Genomic DNA, 23,565 nt, shown 5'->3' on the forward strand with positions numbered 1-23,565 from the left:
CGATTGATTCTACTCAATGTTTTTAAATTATAGTAAAAATTTTGAAATTATACTAAGTGAGGAGGTGTTAGCAATACAGAGGCAAACTGAAATACCTCCTTAAGAAACAATCATCTGATCTTGAAAACTAGAACCTGAGGGCAGGGTGGCACATAATGAGTATTTCCCATACCAGCTAAGAACTAAAGAAGACATAAGAAAGCCTGGTGGTTTTGGTCTCGGAACGTCCTGATACCTCAACGCCACTGGCGCTGCCTCCGCGCCCCGAGCGCAAGGCACTGAGCCCCCGCACCGGGAGAGCGCGTGCCCGCCACAACTGGCCAATCAGACGGCAAAGCTCTGGCGCGCGCCTGCGATTAGTCACGGAAGCCCTCGCGCCCGGGCAAGGAGAGGAGTCCGTATAGGGGCGGGAGAGCGCAGTGCGTGGGGCTATGATTGGTCGGGCCGACGCGAGGGGCTATGATTGGCCGGACCGGCGGGCGGGCACGCAGTGCGTGGGGCTGTGATTGGTCGGCCCGACGCGAGGGGCTATGATTGGCCGGACCGGCGGGCGGGCACACAGTGTGTGGGGCTGTGATTGGCCGGGCTGGCGCGATGGCGGCGGCGGCGGCAATGGTGGCGGCGGCGGGCGGCGGCGACTTCTCGGATCTGCGGGAGATCAAGAAGCAGCTGCTGAGCGTGGCAGAGCGGAGCCGCGAACGCGGGCTGCAGCACAGCGGGAAGTGGTGAGCGGGGCCGGGCACAGCGGGCGGGGCCCCAGCTCGGCCGACCCCGGGCAAACATGTTCTGTGCCGGGAGGGAGGACGGGACGGAGCTAGGTTTGTTTAGTCTCGGGAACAGGAGGCTTGCGTGTACCTCATCGTTTTCTACAACTCCTTGAAAGGAGGTTGCAGTGAGGCGGGGGTTGGTCTCTTCTGCCGTGCCTGCAGGGAGGGGACCAGAGGAAATGGCCTTAAGTTGAGACTGGGGAGATTCAGTAAGATATTAGAACTTTTTTTTTCCGCTGTTCAGGTGGCCAGGCACTGGAATAGGTTTCCCAGGGAGGTAGTGGAGTCACAATCCATGGAGGTGCTTAAGAGGTGTCTGCATCTGGCGCTAGGTGATGTGTCTTAGGGATTACAGTGGTAGTACTGGGCTGACGGTTGGACTTGATCTTACAGGTCTCCTCCAACCTTGATGATTCAATGATTCTAATGCTCTCTTTCCCTCAGGGCTGCTGAACTTGCATTCGCCCTGGAGCCACTGCCGTTGAGCGAGCTGCCGCCTCCCCCCGTGCTCACCGAGGTATGGGCCCAGGCTGTGCTTGGGGGAAGGTGGCTGTGAGCTCTAGGAGAAGGTGCTGCAGCTCTTGGGGGTGGGCTGTTTAATCTTAACTATGGAGGAAAATATGCGATTGCAGTCTCCCAAATCCCACAGGTGGGAATCTGTGCTGAGTGCCATTCCTGCCATAATGCTGGGAACTTCCTTTCCATAGTGTGTTCAATGGGGTGACAGAGCTGAATGTGCTTTCCTGGATGACAGCATTATCTGTTGCTGTGTCCTAAATGAGGCGCTCTGTAAGCCAAATTTGAAATCACACACATGCTACTTTATTTTTATTCTTCTTTACAAAGGTCAAAATTTATTTTAATACTAATTGTGTATTATGCCATTGAACTTGTGCTCCTTAGGACACAAGAGAAACAAGCTGTGTCTCCATCCCCACCTCTGTAGGAATATAGTAGAGCTCATAGGTATGTGCCAGTGCTGGTGTATTATAGAAGTGTAACGTGTCATAAATGCATTTCAAGGTATAATTACCAAGGAAATGTTCTCTTGTATGTTAGCAGATTAATATTCTTTTACATGGAATTCCTGAGCAGGTTTCTTGTTTATGGTCCTTCATACTCATAGAACAGCCAAGTCTTGCCTTCTGGCAGCTTGCCACAATTTGTTTCTGGAATCTCACCATTTATTTTAAATGTTCCTAAATAGTCCGTACTCGTTATTTGAGAACTGCAGAATCGGATCCTATGAGGGAGTGGAGGAACTTCTCAGATAGTACTCAAATCATGTTTGAAGATGAATAAACTACATTTTTAGCTTTTGGAGCAGTTTCATTGATATGTTTGTAACCATGATTTTCCTAAAGTGTGTCAGAGCTCAGGTCTTAAAACTCTTGTGTGTCCCTGCAGGAGGATGCTCGTGATCTGGATGCCTACACGTTGGCCAAGTCTTACTTTGATCTCAAGGAATATGACCGGGCTGCCTACTTTTTACGGGGCTGCAAGAGCCAGAAAGCTTACTTCTTGTACATGTACTCCAGATACCTGGTAAGGTAGAAAAAAGTTGCCTCCTAGCACTGAACTCTTCTGCCTCCTACCCCTCCCTGGCATATCTTATTTTTTTGCTTATTCTGTTCCTAATGACCACCTTGAAGTTCAAATTCTGTGTTGGGGTAAGGAAAGATAGGGCTGTTCTTTTCAGAACTGTGATGTCTGTGAAAACTCAATTTTCATGCTGCTGCAAGTGCTGCAGCAAACATAGGAGATATACTATTGTAATGTAATCTTGGATTTCCTCTCTTTTCCACAGTCAGGGGAAAAGAAGAAGGATGATGAGACAGTTGATAGTTTGGGTAAGTCTCTGGTGTCAAGAAACACATGACAATATAATGAAGCTTCCGCTGTTGACTCTTCATGTAACTCATCTTGGGTTTATGGCTTTCTCCTCAATTTTTTGGATAATAGTGTAACATGATTTCTTTCATTCTCTTTTGATTCATTGGCTTAATTACAGGTTACAGTTTTTCACCTATTAGGTCTTCTTTTAAACTGGGTGATCAGACTGAGCAATTTTCTTTAAAATGGGGAAAATAAACACAGGCTGGGAAGCCTTCATGCCATGTCAGGGATAATTCTGAATATACCCTAGACTTTGCATTGCTATGGTGAGACTCCTTATTGAAAGCTAGCTGTGTGACTTTCTCTTCATGTAGGACCTCTGGAAAAAGGACAAGTGAAAAATGAAGCTTTACGAGAATTGAGAGTTGAGCTCAGCAAGAAACACAAGGCACAGGAACTGGATGGATTTGGCCTTTATCTGTAAGTGTCTGCATGTATTCTTTATATATTTGTGTGGATATACAGAATTTCATGATTCTTGTCGACCTGATACTTTTTTTGACAGATACGGTGTTGTGCTGCGGAAGCTGGACCTGGTGAAAGAAGCAATAGATGTGTTTGTTGAAGCTGCTCATGTCCTGCCTTTGCATTGGGGAGCCTGGCTGGAACTTTGCAACTTGATTACAGATAAAGAGATGGTAAAACTTTAGAGATACCAAGATGTGGTAGCAAATCTCAGAGTTTAGCCTGATTCAGTAACCAGTGTTTCTGTTGCCACAAGATTGATGTTGCTCACTGCTTTATTCTGTGAGACACTGTCAGGCAAGGCAATCCAAAACTGTAAATTTTGTTGTTAAATCCTCTTTATGTTTGACTGCTGGCCATACTGTCGCTTGAGAATCTTTATACAGGCAGGGCTAATTTCTTATCATTCATCCACAAAGTGGTTTAAGAAGTTTCTAATTCATGTATTTTGGAAGTAGTTGTCACCAGGGTTATCACCTTGTCACGTGAAGGAGATCCTCCTAAGAGACTTCCCTTTTTTATTTTTTCTTAATCTGGTTCTAGTTCCTCAGTTATTGAGCACTTTTGATAGCTTGAAAGGATATATAGAATCACTACTTTCAAAACGGAAATGATAATATACAAAGCCACATAGGAGGTGAATTGTATCAAAGAAACAAACTTCAGATATAAAACCAAAATAGATTATTCTTCTTTCTGCATGGAATTTGAGTCCACTCCTGGAATTCTAAAGTAAATTCTGGCTGATGAAGTATTTAAAACAGTACAGGTGACACAGAAGAGACCATTACCAATTTGTTGAAAAAGAGAAGTGCATTTTTTATTATATTGAGTCTTCTCAGTTAATTGAAATTAGTGATATGATATTGATGTTCAAGCGTAGGAAGAAAGTGCAGTCTTTCAAAGGACTTCTGAATTTAATGGCTGAAGCAGGAGCCGGGGGATGTCAGATTTGAAGACAATTTCTTCCCTGATTGACCAAATGGGTTTAAGAAAGCGACTGCAGGAAGGCCTCCTACCTCAAGACCATCTGCTAAGTCATGGGAGGGAAGATAATGGATTCTTTGCCACATGTAGCTTGTAGAATACTTCTGATTGTCATCTCTTCCTCCTCTCCTTTGATTCTTGCTAGTTGAAGTTCCTGTCCTTGCCAGATACATGGATGAAAGAGTTCTTTCTTGCACACATTTATACAGAGCTGCAGCTGATAGAGGAAGCTCTGCAGAAGTATCAGAGTCTCATTGATGCAGGATTTTCCAAAAGCACTTACATCATCTCTCAGATTGCAGTTGCTTACCACAATATAAGAGGTCAGTGACGTTAAGTAGTAGGAATGACCCTCTTAATGCAAACTTGGCGTTTATAGTTGTTGGTGTCCCATCTGCTGTTCTGTCTTCAGATATTGACAAAGCCTTGTCCATCTTTAATGAGCTGAGGAAACAAGATCCCTACAGGATAGAAAACATGGACACTTTCTCCAACTTGCTCTATGTAAGGGTAAGCACTCTTCCTGTGGCCTGTTCATAGTGATGGTGTTTGTTGGAGGTATGTTAAACACTGGCAAAGCAGCTGGTCCTGTCTAACCTCTCTGAATACAGGCTTTCTGCTTCTCAACTCCATGGAAGAGATGCACTGTATGCATTGCTAATTGCTTAGGTTTTCTTTCAGAACATAATGTGCTCTCTCTCTCTCATCACTTTAATCTTTTGTTCCACTAGAGCATGAAGCCTGAGTTGAGCTACCTGGCTCATAATCTCTGTGAAATAGACAAGTACCGTGTTGAGACCTGCTGTGTAATTGGTGAGAGCTGGTTCTTTTACATGTTATTTTTACATCTTATTTTGCTGTCTGTAGGCTGTGTGAGGGAATCTTGGAAACACTTGTGGAAGTGATCAGCCAGCAAGGCACTCAAAATCACCACTTGGTGAATGTGGATTCAGGCGGCCCGAAAATCAGGCTAAATAACAGAGTACCCCTTTCCCTCCTTTCTCTCTGAAAGAGCTGCTGTAGTTCTACCAGGGCAGAAAGGAGACCCGTGCACCTGAAAATCCCTTTATAGTCTTCAAACTCCAATGGAAATAATTGTGTGTCAGGAGCAGGAAATTAATTTGTTAGATCATGACCTTCCAAGGGGATGGAATCATCAATTGATTGATATAGCTGGAAAAGGATTAACCAGAACACCGGTGAAGAGAGTGCAATTAGGTATTTTGAGGTTTGAATCAGTTGTTTATTAGGACTCTTTATAATTTGTTAGGGGGTAGTAGATAATATGCTTTACATGCTTTTTTTCTACTTCTCTATTGGTGTTGGGGTTTTTGTTGGTTGGTTGTGGATTTTTAAAATTTATTTAAATATTATGACTTTTGTTTTAGGAAATTATTATAGCTTGCGTTCCCAGCATGAAAAAGCAGCGCTCTATTTCCAGAGGGCCTTGAAATTGAATCCTCGTTATCTAGGAGCCTGGACACTTATGGGACATGAGTATATGGAAATGAAGAACACATCTGCAGCTATCCAGGCTTATAGGTACCTCTCATGTACTGCACAAAATGGTGTTTGTTTCTGAAATAGTTATCTTCTATTTTTTTTTAGTGTTTTGCTGGACTTGGTCTTGGTTTTGATCCTGACTTCGTGTCTAGTTCATCTCCTTTTCTTTGACAGGCATGCAATAGAGGTGAACAAAAGGGACTACAGAGCATGGTATGGCTTGGGGCAAACCTATGAAATCCTCAAAATGCCATTTTACTGTCTCTACTACTACCGGCGGGCCCACCAGCTCAGGTAGAGTTGAGAATGGAGCCATGTTTATTGGTCTTTGTTCTGACATGGTTGTTACTGGCTAAGGAGTTTACATACAAGAACTAAGTTGGGTAAGGAAAAAAACATCGACGCTTTGCGATGTGTGCAGTCTCACTGTTCCAAATCCTATTAGTTGTGTTAGTTAACTGTTAACAAAGGCTTTGTCAGTTAAATATTGAGGATGACTGGTCAGGAGTATGAGTGATGTTTTATGCAAAAGGATGACAGACTGCCAGGTGTAGATTATTTTTTTCCCTTGACCACCCCCCCGCTTCTGCCCTTCCCCTCACCCTGAGATCAGCTGCAGTCCATTAAACTATCTTAAGAATTGCTCTTTTACAGACCAAATGATTCTCGTATGCTGGTTGCTCTAGGAGAATGCTATGAGAAACTCAATCAGTTGGTGGAGGCTAAAAAGGTGAGAATTGATGTGTAAGACTTAAGGTGTCTCCCAGAACACTGGGTGAAATTGCAGCAAAATTATGTAGCTAGTGCTGCCTAAACTCTTTGGCAGTTACAACTGGGGAAGCATTGGTGCAATATAACTGGAGGAGCTGATAAATAAGAAGTTGTCTACAGATACCTGCCCCTTTTGCTGACAAGCTCTGTAGTTTGTTGTTTCTGACTTGCATGCTGGAGTCATGAGCTGGAGTGACTTCTGTGGCATGCTTGACTGACCTTCCTTCCTTGACAGTGCTATTGGAGAGCTTATGCTGTGGGAGATGTGGAGAAAATGGCACTTGTGAAACTCGCCAAGTGAGTATGTACCCTCACTGAACTGTCAGGGTTGTGTTAAATGCAAGTCGCACTTTGATATCTAAGGATAAAATATGGAATGTAAACAAGTGGAATTACTGCTAGGTAGTATAGCTTTTGGAGCTGTGTAAGAAATGGTATCTTTAGGGCTGTAGTGACTGCAAATGTTGGTGTCCAGCTTTATCTTTGTTTCCATCAGGATAACTAGAGAGAATGATAGCATAATGTGGGTTGCAAAGGACTTCTGAATCCTGAGGTGATTTGAGCAGGCAGTGCTAGCAAATGTATTTGTCGTAATGCAACTTAAAAACAACCCATGACCGTAGATGATGTACAAAATTGTTTGATTTTATTTTTCCTCTCTAGTATATAGCTGTGACATTGGAAAAGGTCTAACGTGAATACTGTGACATCAGCACTAATTTTTTTGGTGGGGGTTAAGTAATATAAAGTGGGAAAAGCAAAGGGGGGAAAAAAGGGCAAGTGTAAAGTAAAACTGCTGTATAAATTCGGGCTGTAGCAGGGGAAGAAGGAGCAATGGAGGAAATAGCAAGTAAGTAGAATGACAAAGGTCTGTTAAAAGGTTTAAAATGCAACAGAATAAACAAAGGTCCCTGCTTTGGTTGTCACTGCTTCTAGCTGTCAAGTCACTATCTGACTGCCTCCCTGTCTTGTCAGCATGGATGCAAGCTGGATCATCTCTTTCCACAAGGGGCAGTACATGTTGCATGTCCTGCAAATTCTGAAGGAAAGGACCTGGCTTTAGTCCAGGTCAGGTTGAGCAGGTAGTTTCTCATAGGCCAAGAAGGTCTTCAACAGTGCAGTCTTGTTCCAGTGACCCACTTTTTCTCCTTTTCTAGGTTGCATGAACAGCTAAATGAATCTGAACAGGCAGCTCAGTGCTACATCAAATACATTCAGGATATCTATTCCTGTGGGGTAAGATGGTATCTTGGGAATAAAAGGAAAAGTAAACATGGTGTAGAACTACTTTGGAAGGCACTTAACAGATGGTGTTTTTTACTCCACTCACTGCAGGAGGTAGTGGAGCACCTGGAAGTCAGCACTGCATTCCGTTACCTGGCCCAGTACTACTTCAAGTGTAAGCTTTGGGATGAAGCCTCAGCATGTGCTCAGAAATGCTGTGCCTTCAATGACGTGAGTAGTTGTGCAGTCTTCGGTGCTTCTTTCTTAAGGGATCCATGACCTTGATCTTGGCTCCGCTCAGAGTAGAAGGAATCCTTTATGAAAGAATGAGGGCTGTCTGCCATACAGGTCACATCCTGAATGGTGGTTGTTGTGTATACCTGATCACTCATGCTGAGTATGGTTGATAAAAGTGATGGAATGTGGTGTAGATAGTTAAATTGAACCATATCTCATTGGTATTTACTAAGTAAAAGAATTTGAAGCTTCACATGGCAGTCTTAAGGCTGTTAAAAATCTTGGTGGTGAGGAGGCAGTTGAATGGTCACAAACTCCCACACACTGTGTAGTGATGGTACTTCTAAAACTTCTTTTTTCTCATCTTCTGTGTGTAGACAGTGCAGCGAATATAATAGTACTGGAGTTTTCTGTGCAATTCCATACTATGTGATGTTATGTAAGTGGGTAGTCTGAGATACTTAATTTCAGCCTACTGGTAGACACTAGCCATGAGTGCAGGATGTTTGGCCTACCTGTGATGAAGCTGTCTGGAGCTCTCTACAACCTGAATTCAACTTACTGAAGTTTTCCCAATCTACTTTTTGCTGGAATATTTAGACAGCTTCAGTGGTTGATGGTTCCATTCTCTGAAATATCCAAGAAACACACCAATCGGGAGTAAAAGGAGGAAAGACTAAAACTAAAAGAGTGACTTACCTTAACATTTTTAAGGAGCAGAAGAAAAAAAGAGTTGAGAATGGCTTTTATAGCTTGTAGCCTTACAGAATGATGAAGTACTTTAAGTTATACTGCTTACATACTGAATTTAACCCGGAAACCATCCATTCATAGGTGTATTGTTCTGTTTTCTATGAATTAATTTCAGACCAGAGAAGAAGGAAAGGCCCTTCTGCGGCAGATCTTACAGCTTCGCAACCAAGGAGAAACATCATCCACAGATGTTGCTGCTCCCTTTTTCCTTCCTGCATCCTTGTCTGCTAACAACACTCCCACACGTCGTGTTTCCCCTCTCAATCTGTCTTCTGTAACACCATGAACAATTCTGATACTTCTAACTTGTGCATTGGATGTGACATTGCAGATGGGACGTGCAACCACTTACTTCTTTCTAGGGAAATTGCTCCTTTTGTTGTTGCCCTCACACGAAGGGTAGGAGTTAGCAGAGTCCGCAGCTGAAGACAGATGGGCCCCAACAGGCAATGGGGCACCTAATGTGAAAGTGCCTGTGCTGAGATGTGAGAACCTGCTCTACTTCTCACCAAGTCATTCCAGTCAGAGGGCAGACATGTCCCACTACACAGGACTACTCCCAACTGAGGCATTGGGAAGAGCTTGTCTGCTTGAATTAAAATACATTTTAAGTTTGATTCTGCCAAGTTGCCTCTGGTCTTTACTGCACTTCTTTGGATGACCTCTTAGTAGTATCACTGCTGTCCTGATCAGAGACTGTTACCTACGTCTACATGACTTTTGCTTGTCTTGAACTACACAGGAGATGTTTCACTAAAGCAGTAGAATAGGTGCTTAGATATAGATCCCATGGGTATGTTGAAGGATTGGCAAATGTCAGAGGAGTCCCAAGTAGCTACAGGTGACAGCTGTCTGAGTTCTTGTTGTAGAAGTGATGGATAGTTTCGGCTTTCAGTAGAAAAGCAGTTGGGATAGCACAATTAAAAACATAAGTGAAGTTACTGTCCTTGGACTTCTTTATGGTGCAGCTTTCATGTGTACTGTAGCAAATGGAGTCAAATGAACTATAATGGATCATTTTGTTGAGGTGAAAAGAGAATTATGCCTTTGTTTCAGAATCAGTGTCCTTGTTCACCCCTATACATTTACAGACTTATCCCTATGTCTGTGGCATGACTTCAGTCAAGGACAAAGCTTTTTAAAAACCTTTTCCCATTTGGCCATAGCTTCCTGTGTTTAACAAGACCAATTGTACAGGTGGGCACATCAAGAGACCTGCGGGTCACAGCCCTGGGCCCTCTGCACAATGCATTTGCATTGTGTGCATGGAGCAGAGGGAACCCATGTTCTTAGTTCTGGGCATCTCTAGGAATAACTGTCTTATGTTCCATAATAACCATTCAACAACCATTTCTACTGCAGATAGTGTTAAACAGTAAAACTGGATCTTGATGTATTTTTCAAGAACTCTCCTAATTATTCCATGCAAAGCTGAGGATATCAATGAGACCATTTGTAAAATTGTTGTCACTAGGGGCAAATTGTGCTTGATGAACTTGGTGGCCCTCTGCCCAGGGGTTAAAGCACTGGTGGAGAAGGGAAGAGTGACTCATATAATTTACCTAGGCTTGTGCTAAGCATTTGATACTGGTGCTTCCACACAAGTGTCCTTGTCTCTAAGCTGGAAATACAGGGATTGGATAGGTGGACCCCAGGGTGAGGAAGGTCACGCTCCAAAATGTTGTGGCCATTGACTTGCTGTCCAGAGGGAAACTAGTGATGAGGTGTGTCCCTCGAGAGTTGCAAGGCCTGGGGTAAGCTCCAGCCTGGGGCCTCGGGGGCTCCGGACGCCTCGCGTCACCCTGGCTGTGGTCCGAGGGCTGCGGCCCTTCGCCCCCAGAGGCCGGCTTGGTCAGCCCTCGCGGGCAGGGAGCCCTGCCGGAGCCGCGGGGTCCGGGGCGCCGCGGGCACTCCTCGGCCGGCTCGGCCCGCGCTCCCCGCGGCGCTGCCAGTGCTGCCGGGCGCGCAGCTGCGGCGGGGCGGGCGGGGCTGCCGCAGCCCCGGACCGGCAGCGCAGCCTCGGCCGCGGGGCGGCGGCGGAGTGGGCGCCCGCCCTCAGCGTCGGCGCGCAGGAGGCAGTGGGGCCGGTGCGGGCGCTGGAGCCGCCACGGCGGCAGGAAGATGGATGCGCCGTGCTCATCCCTCGCCGCTCGGCATCTTTCCCTGGCGGCACGGTGAGCGGCGGCGGCGGCCGGGCTGGTCGCCCGGTGCCCGCGGCGGTAGAACAATGACCGGCCGGCTGCGGGGGGGTTGGGGTGGCGGCGCGGCGGGGGAGAGGAAGCGATGGAGGTGATGAACGGGAGGGGAGGGGAGCGCGAGCGGGAGCCGGCGCTGGTGATGGAGAGGAGATGGCGGGAGAGGTGTGGCAGGCGCAGCCCGCAGCCACCTTAGCCTCCCGCCGGCCCTACACCATTGTGTGCCCGCCGGTCATTGTCCGCCCGATGCGGGCGCGGCGCGCTGGGTGCGGCGGCTGGGACAGGGAAGGGAAGGGATGCTCCGGGGCTGGGGGCGATCGGCGGAGCCCGGGCTGGGCCGCGGCGCAGCGGCGGAGCCCGAGCGGAGCGAGGCCAGCGCGGCCCTGCAGGCGCTCCCTGCGCTCGTTCCCACTTGCGGTGCATCTGTGCCCGCTCCCCTGCTCCCACGGCGGTACACTAGGCTTTTTGCCCAGCAGACTGTTCAAAATTGCACCTGTACGTGTCCTGAGTTTTCAGGGCTGGCGTGTCTATATGTGAGAAGACATTCTGTCTTGCAAACACAGACCCCGCAGAATGTATCTCTTTGTACGTGCAGTGCATGCTTTTTTCACAGCCACTGATAGAGGAAACCTGCCTCTTGGACCGGTGTGCAATTTACGGTTAAATTACCGGATTGCCATCCCTCAGCTTCATTTTGGCCACTTATGGCAGATCTAGATGCTACATTTGAGCTACCTTACGGCACTGAATACCCATTTGCAGCCTGTTTCTGTTTTTTGCTGTGAATGCAAATATTTAAAAGATGCTGCTCATACCTTACATGTTGGGAACATAGTAACTTATATATTTAAAAAATTTAATTTGATCTCTTGTAAGGAAAAAAAATATGAGATGCATTTTAAAAAAAACATTAAAATTAAAAAACATTTAAAAATGTTTAAAAACATTTGCATTCTGATGCTGTCCTGTGCATCACGGTAAGGTGACATGTTGGACTCCCCTTCTCAACGTCTCTGATTTGCTGGGTCAGATTCTGCCGTGGTGCAGGTATCATGCGTGGTCTAAGCATCAGGAAAGCCCATCAGGAGAATGTTTTGTTCCTTTTCAGGAAATAACGTGAGGTTATTGCTCCTGCTCTGACTCAGGTTTTGTTTCTATTGATCTGGCCTACTGCTCTGCATAGGAATTTCAAACCCAGGCCTGTTGTGCTGTAAATGCTGCCTGTGCTGGCACTCAACCTGGCTCAGATAGGTACTTCAGTGAGGTAAACACCTGGTGATTTTAAAAGGTTTTCTAGGAGCGGGTACGATTTTGGTGAAAACTGGGAGTGGTGAGACAGTCATTGTTGAAGAGGGCATAAGACACAAATACTCTTATCAGTAATTCTGTGTCAATCAAAAGATACCATGGGCACCTTGATACAAGAAGGACCTCAAACTATGAGAGTGTGTCCAGAGCAGGGTGACCAAGATGGTGAAAGGCCTTGAAGATGAGGCTTAGGTGGAGCAGCTGATGACATTTGCTTTGTTCATCGTGGAGAAGAGAAGACTGAGGGGTGACCCCATCACAGTCTACAGTTTCCTCAAGGGGGTTAGTAGAGGGGGAGGTGCTGATCTCTCTCTGCTGACCAGCAGTAGAACACAAGGAAATGGAATGAAGCTTCATCAGGGGAGGTTCAGACAGGACAGTAGGAAAAGCTGCTTCACTGAGAGGGTGGTTGGGTACTGGAACAGACTTTCCAGGGGAGTGCTCAGGGCACTAAGCTTATCAGAATGATCAGAATGATATCATCTGAATGATGCTCTTAGTCATGTGGTTTAGTATTAAATGGTCCTGTGAGAAGCAGGGAGTTGGACTCAGTGGTTCTTATGGGTCCCTTCCAACTTGAGATATTCTGTGATTCTGATCAAGTTGTGTGATTGGAGCCAGTTCCACCTTTGCTTCCACAGGAAGCAAAATCCCAAGGAGAAGCCTCAGGGAGGAAAGGCTAGAAAGTTTTTGCTGGGGTTTCCATAGGAGTCCCCCAGTGGAGGTGGCTGCCAGGGGCTACTGATGGATTACCCCTTTGCTTTTGTCAGTTTCCCAGAACTGTGGCAACTTGGTGGTCTGCTGGAATTCCCTGCTTGTCAGCAGAACTCCTAGCAGAAAGGAGTAGGCTGTCAGTGACAGATACTGCAACCTTTCTGACTTCCTGCTCTCTGACTGACTGTTCTGGTAGTGCCTAAGGTAGAGAAATGTGGCTCTCGTCTTGTAGATAATTTTGAGCCAGGTATTTCCAGTGTCCTCTCCAAGCATAATTTCAGGCTCTGTGATATTGCTAATGCATTGACTCAGCCTCCCTTATGAGAACCTTGCACCTGTCACCTTTCAGTGGCTTCTGATAATCCCTCTGCTTTCAGAAGCCATTCCCGGCTAAATAATCTTCTGAATAAGAACTTCGGTATCCTGCACATTAAGAATTGAACATAAGGTGGAGCTTATGTATGTATGGCTATGTATGGTTGTGTTTTAAGGAGGTGATTGGCTATTTTAATTTGTAAATGTATGCTGGGTTCTGGTAGACTTTTACTATCAAGACTTCAATGTAGCTGGAAAGATGCTGCATAAGTTCTCTGTCATTACAAAGGATAAATGACCTCAGGGTATTCAAGCCAGGAAAATGCTGTGAAATGTAACCGTGGAATGATGCCCAGAATAATTTTCAATGTTGATATCCATTCATTTAATAGTTGATATTGTGGTTTAGAAAGTTACGAAACTCGTCCTCAAACTGTAACAAAGGTGTGGTGATGGATTCTACTGTTGTAAGGCTGGTATAACTCAGATGTAGCTTGAGCAGTTAAAATCCAAGTTGTTTGTTAATGATAACTTCCAGGGTTTTCCCCTCTTCTTTTTTAACCAAACTGTGTGAGGCCGAAGATGCTTTCACTACTCAGTCATGGTAATTTTTAATAGTGGTAAATATTTTGCTTTCTATTGGCTTTGTGAAGTCATGAGGCAGCAAAATAGTCCTTACCAGATGCCCAAATTTTGAGTCACTTTCCAGTGATGTTGTATCTTCTAGGTTCTATCAGATTTCTCTTTAATCTTAGTGCATGGCAATGCAATATTTGTACTACAAGACTGCAAACCGAATGTTTTTGTTTTAAAAACCAATTTTTAAAATATTTATGTTAATGTTATTTACTTGAATTTATAATTACGTGTTTGTATTATGTGTTTCTAAATCAATAGCTTACTTAAATTCCAAGCAGGTAACATCTTCAAAGTTCCTCTATAAATCTATATCCTTTCAAGGTCAGGTCTTGATCAGATTATAACAAATTTATCTTCCCATCTTCAGGGATGGATTCTCTGCTGTCTTCTCTTTTTAGGTCTGTGCAAAGCATCTGAGCAGTTCTCTGTCATCAGCTCTCAAAATCCAGAATCCACGAGGGTAGAAAAATGTAATTTTGTTAGTACTTGTAGTTTCTGTATCTTTAAGGTCTATTTGAATTTCTTCTTTAAAATAAGAGGACTAGAAATCTTTGCTCCAGGAGGTAGAGCTCTAAATAGAAAATTCAACAGCATGCTGGAAAAAAACATGAGAAAGCTTTATGGTGTGGCCACACTGAATGCTGTCAGGTCAAATGAGCATAAACACAGCTTCTTTGGAGATGGCAGAACAGTGTGGATCAGAGTCTGCAGTTTGGACTCCAAAACATCCAATGAGGAACTTGAAAAATAATACATGCATGTATTTTCAGGAACACAGGCTTTCAGTTCTTCTCACTAGAACTGATGATGCTGTATGCTTTGCTTGCTGTGCATTTGGATCACTGGTGGGTTGCTGAGAAACCGTCACGCATCCTGGAAACTTTAGGATCTGCACTTTCTCTGGAAGATCATATTTGGACATCACATTTCCCTGAACAGTTGAACAGTCTGCATCAGCAGTGGTCGGAAGAGAAGCAAAGTGAACTGATATATGTGACCGTCCACACAGCAGCATTACACAAGAAAGAGGCACACAAATGCAGCACTCATTTTAGTGCACAGCTGCACAATGAAACCTTATTAGTTAACAGTTTAACAAATACCAACAAATAAGAATGCAAGTGAAGACTGGATAGACTACTATTCCATTTCTAACTTTGGATGAAATGTACTCTAATGAATAATAAAGCAGACTGATGTACCTGAGAAAATGGTTAGGCTAGAAGAGCTGGTATGGTATGCCAGATCTTCTTTTATGTTAAAAATGATAATGCAAAGTATAACAGCATCTCAGATTATTTTATAAAAAATAATGAACTATTTGAATTAATTAAACATCTGATGCTAAAATGCATGTTGTCTCATTTTTTCATTTTATGCATTCCTTCCATCTCCGTCCAGGAGGTAATATCTTCACCCCTGTACTCCATTTCTCAAGCTATTAGTTGAATGTTTTGAAATTGTGTATTATATTATTCCTTAAAGTGTTTAAGGGAAAGACTTGTTAAACCTTACATTGCATGGACTGTAAACAAAAGGCCTAAATAACATGGAAATTAAAACTGAAAAGAAGAAGAAACTGTTGTTGAAAATTGCATTGAGGTCTCAGGTAGTTTAGGGTAACCAGTAATGAGTGAGCAAATAAAATTGGGAGAAATGTTGAAGTTGGGGCTTCTCGATTTTTTTTTTTCCCCCCTGTATGTGCACTAGTTTGCTAATAGTCACTAAGCTGATTTTTTTTAATGGGTGTAGAAATACTTTCAATTTTTCATTTCTATAATGTAAGCAAAATCCTAGGAACTCTTAATGTTACAAGTGATAGAAAGTAATTAGAATCAATACTGTACTGTTTGGCATGTATTTGGGGTAGGCTTGGTGTACAAAAATTTTAAAAAGGCTTAAAATTGTGTTAATACATAATATACACTTAGATTTTCATGAACATGAATGTGATTTTTGTTTTAAGTTCTGTGTTTTGTAGGTAAGTCCTTGGGGATTTTTTTCACTGTATTTATTTGTACTTAATATTTAAGGTTCTGTAAGTTGCTGTGTTCCATCTCTGTGCATTGATGAGGAACAAAATGAAATGCAGTCATTTTTTGAGAATCTGCTTTATTTAATACAGCCCTTAATAATATCCCTGTTTTGTGTCCCCTCTCTGACAGGAAATTGTGATCTGTTACAATCAGTCTTAGGTGAACAAAGAGTACGTGGGGACTGTTGCACTGGAAAAAGATTGGATTATTTGCATCTGAAAGAACAGTTGTGCTGGTTACTATTTGGTAGCTTATAACTAAGGGAAGACTGCATAATTAATTTGGAAGCACTTTCAAGAACAAACCTGTAAGTTTAGCGTGTGTCCAGTACGTGTTTCAGAGGGACAGTGGATAGCTGACAAACATCTGTTCCTTCACTGTGGTTGGATCACTGCCCCAGCGGTGTCTCCAGCAAGGCTGTGTGCTTGCAGATCCCTTCTGCATTATGTCACTGTTTTTTGTGGATTACAACATGACCTACATGTTGCTGTTTTCTTTGAACATGCAGTGGGTGTCCGTGACTTGCATGGTATCCTGCGTTAGGTGAACTCAATGAGGATTTCAGCATTATCCTTGGAAATTTATTTGAAATTATATGCAGTAGCTTAATGCTTATTCAAATCTCTCTGAAATTACCTTAAAATATTTTTCTGGTTTCAGCCTTAATGAAAATCTTCATGTTCAAGACAGTATCCTGAATGTCTTGTAAGTGAAATCTCTTTAATTTTTTTTTGTGCTTTGTCACATCATGTATGAACCAGCATCTCAGCTGGATCTAATGGGTGGTGTTTCACGCTTACACCTTTTCCAGCTGAGAATCCAGCTCATCACCTCCTTATATGGGAGGAGAATACTGCTGCCCTGGTCATTATCATACAAATGGAAGCTGGTGCTTCCATTTTAAAGCAGCACAGTTCAGCTAAATATCATCCTGTAAGTTTTCAGGGTTACATTTTAAATAGTAAATGGTAAGGATAAATTCTACATGTAACATGAGTTTCACTTTATTCTAGTTGTTTGTCAAGTTCTGTTCTTCCCATTGTGAGCAGAGCTACTTAAGTCAGCATGTGTGGTGTTACATGGTACATTTTCATTTGGTTTGTTTTGTTGGAAAACATGGGCAAGGCATGATGGGTACTTGTTTCTTAGCTGAGCAATGCCACTGGTGGAAAAAATTTCTGTTGTTTCAGACCATTCTTAAAGAGTTCACAAACTCTAGGGATGACAAAGGAACCTATCTTCCCCCATATGATAGAAGGGTAAGATCCACAACAATTCACAGATGAGAAAAAAACATTGCTGGTAATGTTTTTATTTTTAGAGATATTTTGACTCTAAAAGATGTATAGAAATGACTAATGTAAAATATGTGTTTTCATTTCTGATGGAAAGCTAATGTGAAGAGACAAACTGTTTGCTTAGTTTTTGCTGAACTTCCCCGGTAATGGGAACATTCATATTCTTTTCACAGAAAATGGAAGGAAAAGGCAAGAGGGATACCGTATATGGGAAATTAGCAATGTGTACATGAGGTTCTTTAAGGCATTAATGGCAGTAGAGTGGGAGAAGAAAAATACATTTTTTGAAACTATCTTGAACTGCAGGCTAATAAGAAACTGCGAAAAGGTAGTAATCTGGTTGGAAGCAAGGTATTCAAAAAAGAAAACAGTTCATTATAGAGACCTGTGTTGTTAAAAGTTAATGTGGGAGGCCAGAGTGCTGATTCTTTTCTGATCTGTTCTGAAACCAATGTCTGCGTTTATTGGCTGTATCAAGAGCTGAGCTAAAAATGGCAAAAACTTCCAAAGTTAACCTTACTGCTTTAAGTAGAGAAATTACTTAAATATCTGACAATTTTTAGTAGTGAATGTAAGATAGCTTCCTCTGGTATCTGTAAGACAAGAGGTGATCATTCATACGGCCTTAGAAGGAAAAGGAAGGATTTTCAGGAGAAGGATCTGGGGCATGAACTTTCTCTCACTGTTGTTTTCTTGTTTATATGCATTTCAGTTAAATAAAAGAGGGTTTTGTTGGGTTGTTAAAATCAAATAAAGGAGAGCCTGATACTATAAACTCCATGAATTGCAGTGTTTCTCTTCCAGGTGGTGTGTGTTGTCTGGTGGTTGAGTGTGATCTACTTGCATGAAATAATGCACAAAGTACAAAACCACTGAAATGTTTTGTTAGGCCCCCATCTTGCAGTGAGCTGGGCAGGTTGATGAAGCTTGTCCTTGTTCTGACAATCCTGCCATTCTTAAGTAGAGTCTCCATTCAGTATCCATTTGCATCTTATGCTGAAAAGTACCGATTCTGGAAAATGTCCATTTCCTTTTGGGGTAGGACAGGATTTTCTTTTTCACTGATAGTGTTCTCAGTGTGCATTGTGTTATGCCATCTTCAAGAAAATAACTGTATGAGAAAGAGACAGATGGTATTTTAGCCATAGAATACTAGAATATTGTTTTAACAAATCTGCTTAGCTTTGCTGCGGGTAACAATAATGCTTCTGTCCCCTTTTTACTGTTTCCATGGAGTCGCCAGCTACTTGCACAGGGTTTTTTTTGGTTCATGTTTTAGAGCCAGGGCCAATGGTAATTTTAGCATGAGCAGCCTAGCAGCACCAGATTCATCCTGTATTCCTTACGTAGAGCCCCATATCCAAGGGCTATTGCGAGCTCAGTTTGGAAGGTATTTTAATATTCCTGAAAATTATTATGGTATTGCTTAGAAATCTAACTACAGTACAGTGATTTTTGTGCAGTCAAAATCAGAGGGTGTTTAGAATTTGTCCTGAAGAGCTGTTTATCGAGTCTGAGCTGAGTTTTTGGGTTGATGTTGGCATGCTGAATTATCATGCAATGGTAAAATAATGTTTTCATTAATTATGTATTTTGTTAAATGGCATAACATATACAGGATGGTATGCAATAATTAGGGCTTGAATTTTATTCTGAAAAAAGGCAAAACATAGATGAAACCTGGTACATAAAAGCCAAAGCAAAGACTTAATTTAGGATTCATTCAAATCCCACTAGACAAATGAGACAGGTTTTGGAGACGTAGGGAGGTGTGTATGGCCAGCGTTCCCCTTGTAGCTAGCAGAGCTGGTGCAGTGATGAGAATTAGCTTATGTGGAAATATTATTTCGTTAAAGTATTGCTTCAGACTGGATCAATGAACAAGCATGAATCCAGTCTGGCAACTGGGATGAAATTTCCAGCACATAAGCACCGGAACTGCTCCTCTAGTTCCAAGGGATTGTCACCATTTTGTGGGAGTAGAAAATGCCTCTCTCAGAATTGTTGCAGATTGTTGGCAGAGATGGTGAAGCACAGAAAGGTCATGAGGATTTGCCAAGGATGAAAAAGCTTCACGTGATACTTGCATCGTGCTTGTCATGTTCTGAAGTTCTGGTTCTAGAGTCCAGGATTGTGATCTAGACCCAAGGTGCTTGGATTAGCAGTTGTGATTTGGAACCCACCCTCATGTTAGGGTTACCTAGCCTTTTCTGATGGAGAATTGGGTCGGTGGGGTTCCAAATTAGCGTGTTAATTGTTATCTTGGCAAGAGCTGAAATGCTGGCTCTGGACCCAGAGAAGAGCAGGTTTAGATCAGAGTTTTTGCTTGTTCACATAGCTAAATCCACTTCACAGTGGAGCCACTCCTTGAGCAGAGCCAAGTGTCTGAGAGCAAGGTGTTGGGAGGAACACACGTATGAGTTAGGGTTTCTGTCTGCTCTTGCCCTCAGAAAGCAGAAAATTATAACTGAAATTAAGTATGACCCTTGGTGTGAGCTCATATGGAGGCATATGGAGGCTGCTTCTGTTATTGCACCCTCAAATACTTATAATGGGCAAGAAGAATAAAAGCCCCTTTCTTTTAATTGCAATTTTAGCTATATACACCTTGTTCATTGGCAATAAAATTATTTGCCCATGTGGCAGGTTCCTCTTTAGAACGTAAATGATCACACAGATGAGACAATTCAAAAATTTCTGATAGTCCCTCCCTAATACTTTAGGTGCTATGTTATTCCCAGAAACTTCCTGCTGGGACTGCAGATTTTGGAGGAGACAGTGAGAGATGCTCTGTTAGAGGTGATCAGTTGATCCTTGAAATTGACATACAGATGAGCTGGTGCTTGTACTAACATCCTTCTAAAAGTGTGTTCTTCCTTGTAGTAGGGACTTCTGTGGAAGAGGACTATCAAATACTGGGAGTAAGTAAGCAAACTTGGCATGTGCCCTGTTCCTCATTGTTGATAGAACAGGTTATATATATTAATTCACTGAGCTGTTAACTTCTACACACTGGTAAGAAGTGATTGTCACTTTGGCTGAACTGCAGAGTTTGCTCAGTTTTGTGTTGTCTGAAACTACCTCTCCTGCTCTGGAAGACCTGAGACCATTGATGCTTTGTCCTTTCTGATAAGTCTCACAGAATCAAGTGTACTAGTATGAACAGTGAGCAGATTTACTTTGAGCACCTCACTCTGTTGCTAAAAGGGGAACATTAGCACTTAGAGAAAGGTCAGTGAGGTTTGGAACCCCAGCTGAGGTTCAGTCAGGTCACAAAATCCAAACCTGGCAAGGGACTGGACAGACAATAACTTACAGAGGCAGAGTCTTTTCCAGAGTTAGCATGCAGTGATGGTGTGGTTATAAATGTATGTCTGGCAATACTCCCAACAGAATCCAATCTGACAAGGGTTTGCAGCTTCAGGCTGCTTGCTTTATCATGAGAGCAGCAAGCTTGACTTGCAATTGTGTAAGTCAGCTTGAGAATGGAAGTTGGGGAAGAGTGGCTGCTATTGATTATGATCTTTATGCTGTAAAAGCTGTTCTGCCAGACAACCAGTTGATGTCAGTTTTAGTAAATAAATCTTAGCAAAATTCACAGGTGGTGTGAACTGAAGCAACACTTTTGCTACCGTTTTCAACAGTGTATGGTTTGAAGGAGTTGCCTGGTTTTGACACAGCTGTTTCATTTTTAAGTGTGACAGTATATAAATCAAAATAATATTCTTAGCAAGGATACATTGATTTCACCATAGCTGGGCATTTTAATAAGATACTTTAAATATTTCTGAAAGAAAAGTATCAAGGTTTCAATTTATTTTCTGTTAGACAGGGAAATTCTTAACTTCCAAGATTTTTCACACTACACAAATTACGACTTTTTTAAAACCAGCTCTAGATTTGGAGACTGTATTGAAATCTACCTAGATTTGACCTCTTTCTTGTTAGTCAGGAATATATTTCTACCTGCCATGGACACATGTATGAGAAGCGTATTTGCCATTAGGTCATTTAAGTCACCATTGAGAGATGCCAAGGAAGCACAATAAGTGGCTGCTGAAGCTATTTACTTTTTATTTCTGTACAGGTAGGCTTTTAAAAATACTGTATGTGCTTAGACCTCCTGGATGACATAGCCTGCCAAAAGGCAATTTGTTTTCCTTTGAGTATCCTTTTACAAGAGGATACTGGCAAATGGAGGCTATCCATTTATTTCACACCACTACAAACAGTACATATGAGATGTCCAGTAAGTCTGCTAGGTGGCTAATAATGAAAGTTTTCTCCATGAAGTATAGTGATGTATTTTTTTAGTGAGGATTTTGGTAACTGAAAAGAACTTCGAACTTTGCTATGTCAGAATAACTTGCTAGGGATATGCATAGGCTAGAGGTGGAGATGACATTTGAAAAAAAAAATCTTCTGTGACCTCCTTTGCAAGTGAGAGAGGTGGAAAAGAAAATAGTATTTTTTTAATGTGCTCATTATTAAAATAACGTTTTAAAGGACCTGGAAAAAAGGAGGTACGGATGGCAGGGAATAGTCACGGTATTAGGAACTGAAACATCCGATCCAGTCCTAGTAAAACATTGTTTTCTGTCACTTAAAATTTGTCAGAAATAACCTGTGTGGCATTAAAGAAAACAGCATTTAATCCCCTATACATACACATATATGTATGTGTGTATGTGTGTATATATATGTGTGTGTGTATATATATATATGTATATATGGGAAGTGTCAAGTGATTGCCCAAATGAGAAGTCTACAAACTTGGTGATTCTACTAGTGAAAGCTGTAGCACTACCAAAGAGTGTTCTAGGAAACGTGAAAACTTCATGGAATCGTTTAATATCTAGCCAGGAAAAGGCCACAGTATTCAGGTCATAGAATCATAGAAGGTTTGAGTTTAAAGCCCATCTCGTTCCACTCCGCTGCCATGGGCAGGGACACCTTCCACTAGACCAGGTTTCTCCCAGTCCTGTCCAGCCTGGCCTTGAGGATGGGGCAGTCACAGCTTCTCCGGGCAACTTCTGCTGGGCCCTCACCACCCTTACAAGTAAGAATGTCTTCCTTATGTCCAATCTAATCCTGCCCTATGTCTGTTTGAAAACATATGCCTTTCCTAGTTTATTACTGCACTTGCATCTTAGCATTGTGGCATATGATAAAATTACATGGGGCACATCCCTGTAGAGGGCTCAAAATCTGTGAATAACACTTCCTCACAATCATGCATACAGTTTATTTTATCCTAACTCAGAGCAAGTATGATAGTTGGCAATACGGCTGACACATCACAATGTCTCCGATCACTTCATTTTGTTACAGAAATGGTAAAATAGTTGGCATAATTTACCTCCTGCATGGGAAAGGCAGAAAATGTTTTAAGTATTTGAAATATTGTCATATGGAATGAGATCAGAAAACAAGGCCTGAGCAGAATTAATTCTGTTCTGCCACATTTGATCTGCTGTTTCTTGATAAAGTGAAGTGTTGTGCATATTATGTTTAACTCCAAGATCAGTACAATGTGTCTAAAGTAGCTTGGTGTGCCTAGTAAAACAGAAACGTGGGGTAGTACAATTATCCAGAATACTTCACTATATATTTTATAGGTAAATACATGCTTTTATTTTAAAAAAGTACTTTTAAAATGTACATTATAATTATGATTGGTTGTCATTTTTTTTCCCGTGGTAGACTTTCATCCCACAAACATGCATTTCTCAAATACAAAGTTCAGCCACAGTGTAGCAGCCTACACCAACTATTCAGCCAAGCTACACTTCACTTAGTGTGGGCAGCATTTGTTTCCCTTCCTTTGCTTTGAATTGACAGGTACTACAAAATCTCTTAGCTCAGATACCTTCTTCCTGTTTGGAAAAAGAAAGACTGCTGAGTCTGCTCTTGATTTTCACAATAACCCAAGGTGTTCTAGAGTCCTGTGCCTGGATCTGATAAATCACCACTTTGAACTGTAGTGCAGTTATATTCATCATGAAACACCTGTCAGTGAATATTTTCTATTTTTCTCTCCAGCTTGCCCTGCACAGTCTTGTCTACTGTATTCCAAGTAATTTTCATTTGAATCCCAGTCTAGTATGCCACACACCTATGATTACAATATATGTCTTTTAGCATTCAAGGCTATGGTAAAGAGAGCTGGATTGACACTGAAAAGAGCCCAAGCATCCAAACCAGAGAGGTTACTCAGCAGAGATGAGAGCTGGGGAGTACTTGTGCCCATCTTCAACAAACACCAAGAGCAGATAGCACCTATGCAACAAAGAGAACTGTTCAGTTACATTTTACTTTAAACATGATTTCATATTTAAAATTGAACTGGGCTAAATGGTGCTTCTCTGGATCTCTCTTGGGAAAGAAAATTAAGATGTGTTATTATGAATAGTCTGGATACTGCTTAACACTGTTGAAGTGTTCTTAGTCGGATCAG

The 23,565-nt window shown here is 42.4% G+C and overlaps 2 protein-coding genes across 4 annotated transcripts in view; both read left to right on the forward strand.

Moving 5' to 3' along the window:
- The first annotated feature begins 572 nt into the window (after nt 1–572).
- Nucleotides 573–9,545, forward strand: CDC23 (cell division cycle 23). Its single transcript, XM_032125171.1, has 16 exons — nt 573–725; nt 1,212–1,284; nt 2,175–2,312; nt 2,575–2,617; nt 2,978–3,083; nt 3,169–3,301; nt 4,261–4,438; nt 4,528–4,625; nt 4,847–4,928; nt 5,504–5,657; nt 5,793–5,912; nt 6,273–6,348; nt 6,625–6,686; nt 7,547–7,625; nt 7,725–7,844; nt 8,719–9,545. Exons 1-16 carry the CDS (start codon nt 595–597, stop codon nt 8,887–8,889), a joined length of 1,764 nt encoding a protein of 587 aa, XP_031981062.1. The 5' UTR covers nt 573–594; the 3' UTR covers nt 8,890–9,545.
- A 1,088-nt stretch (nt 9,546–10,633) lies between these two features.
- Nucleotides 10,634–23,565, forward strand: part of JAKMIP2 (janus kinase and microtubule interacting protein 2) — a 46,337-nt gene continuing 33,405 nt past the window's right edge. For all 3 annotated transcript variants that reach the window (XM_032124757.1, XM_032124758.1, XM_032124759.1), the window contains exon 1: nt 10,634–10,777. The gene's annotated coding sequence lies outside the window, so the exon portion shown is untranslated. The remainder of the gene's footprint in view (nt 10,778–23,565) is intronic.

Source organism: Corvus moneduloides, chromosome 15, assembly GCF_009650955.1.
Source record: "Corvus moneduloides isolate bCorMon1 chromosome 15, bCorMon1.pri, whole genome shotgun sequence".
Lineage (NCBI taxonomy): Eukaryota > Metazoa > Chordata > Aves > Passeriformes > Corvidae > Corvus > Corvus moneduloides.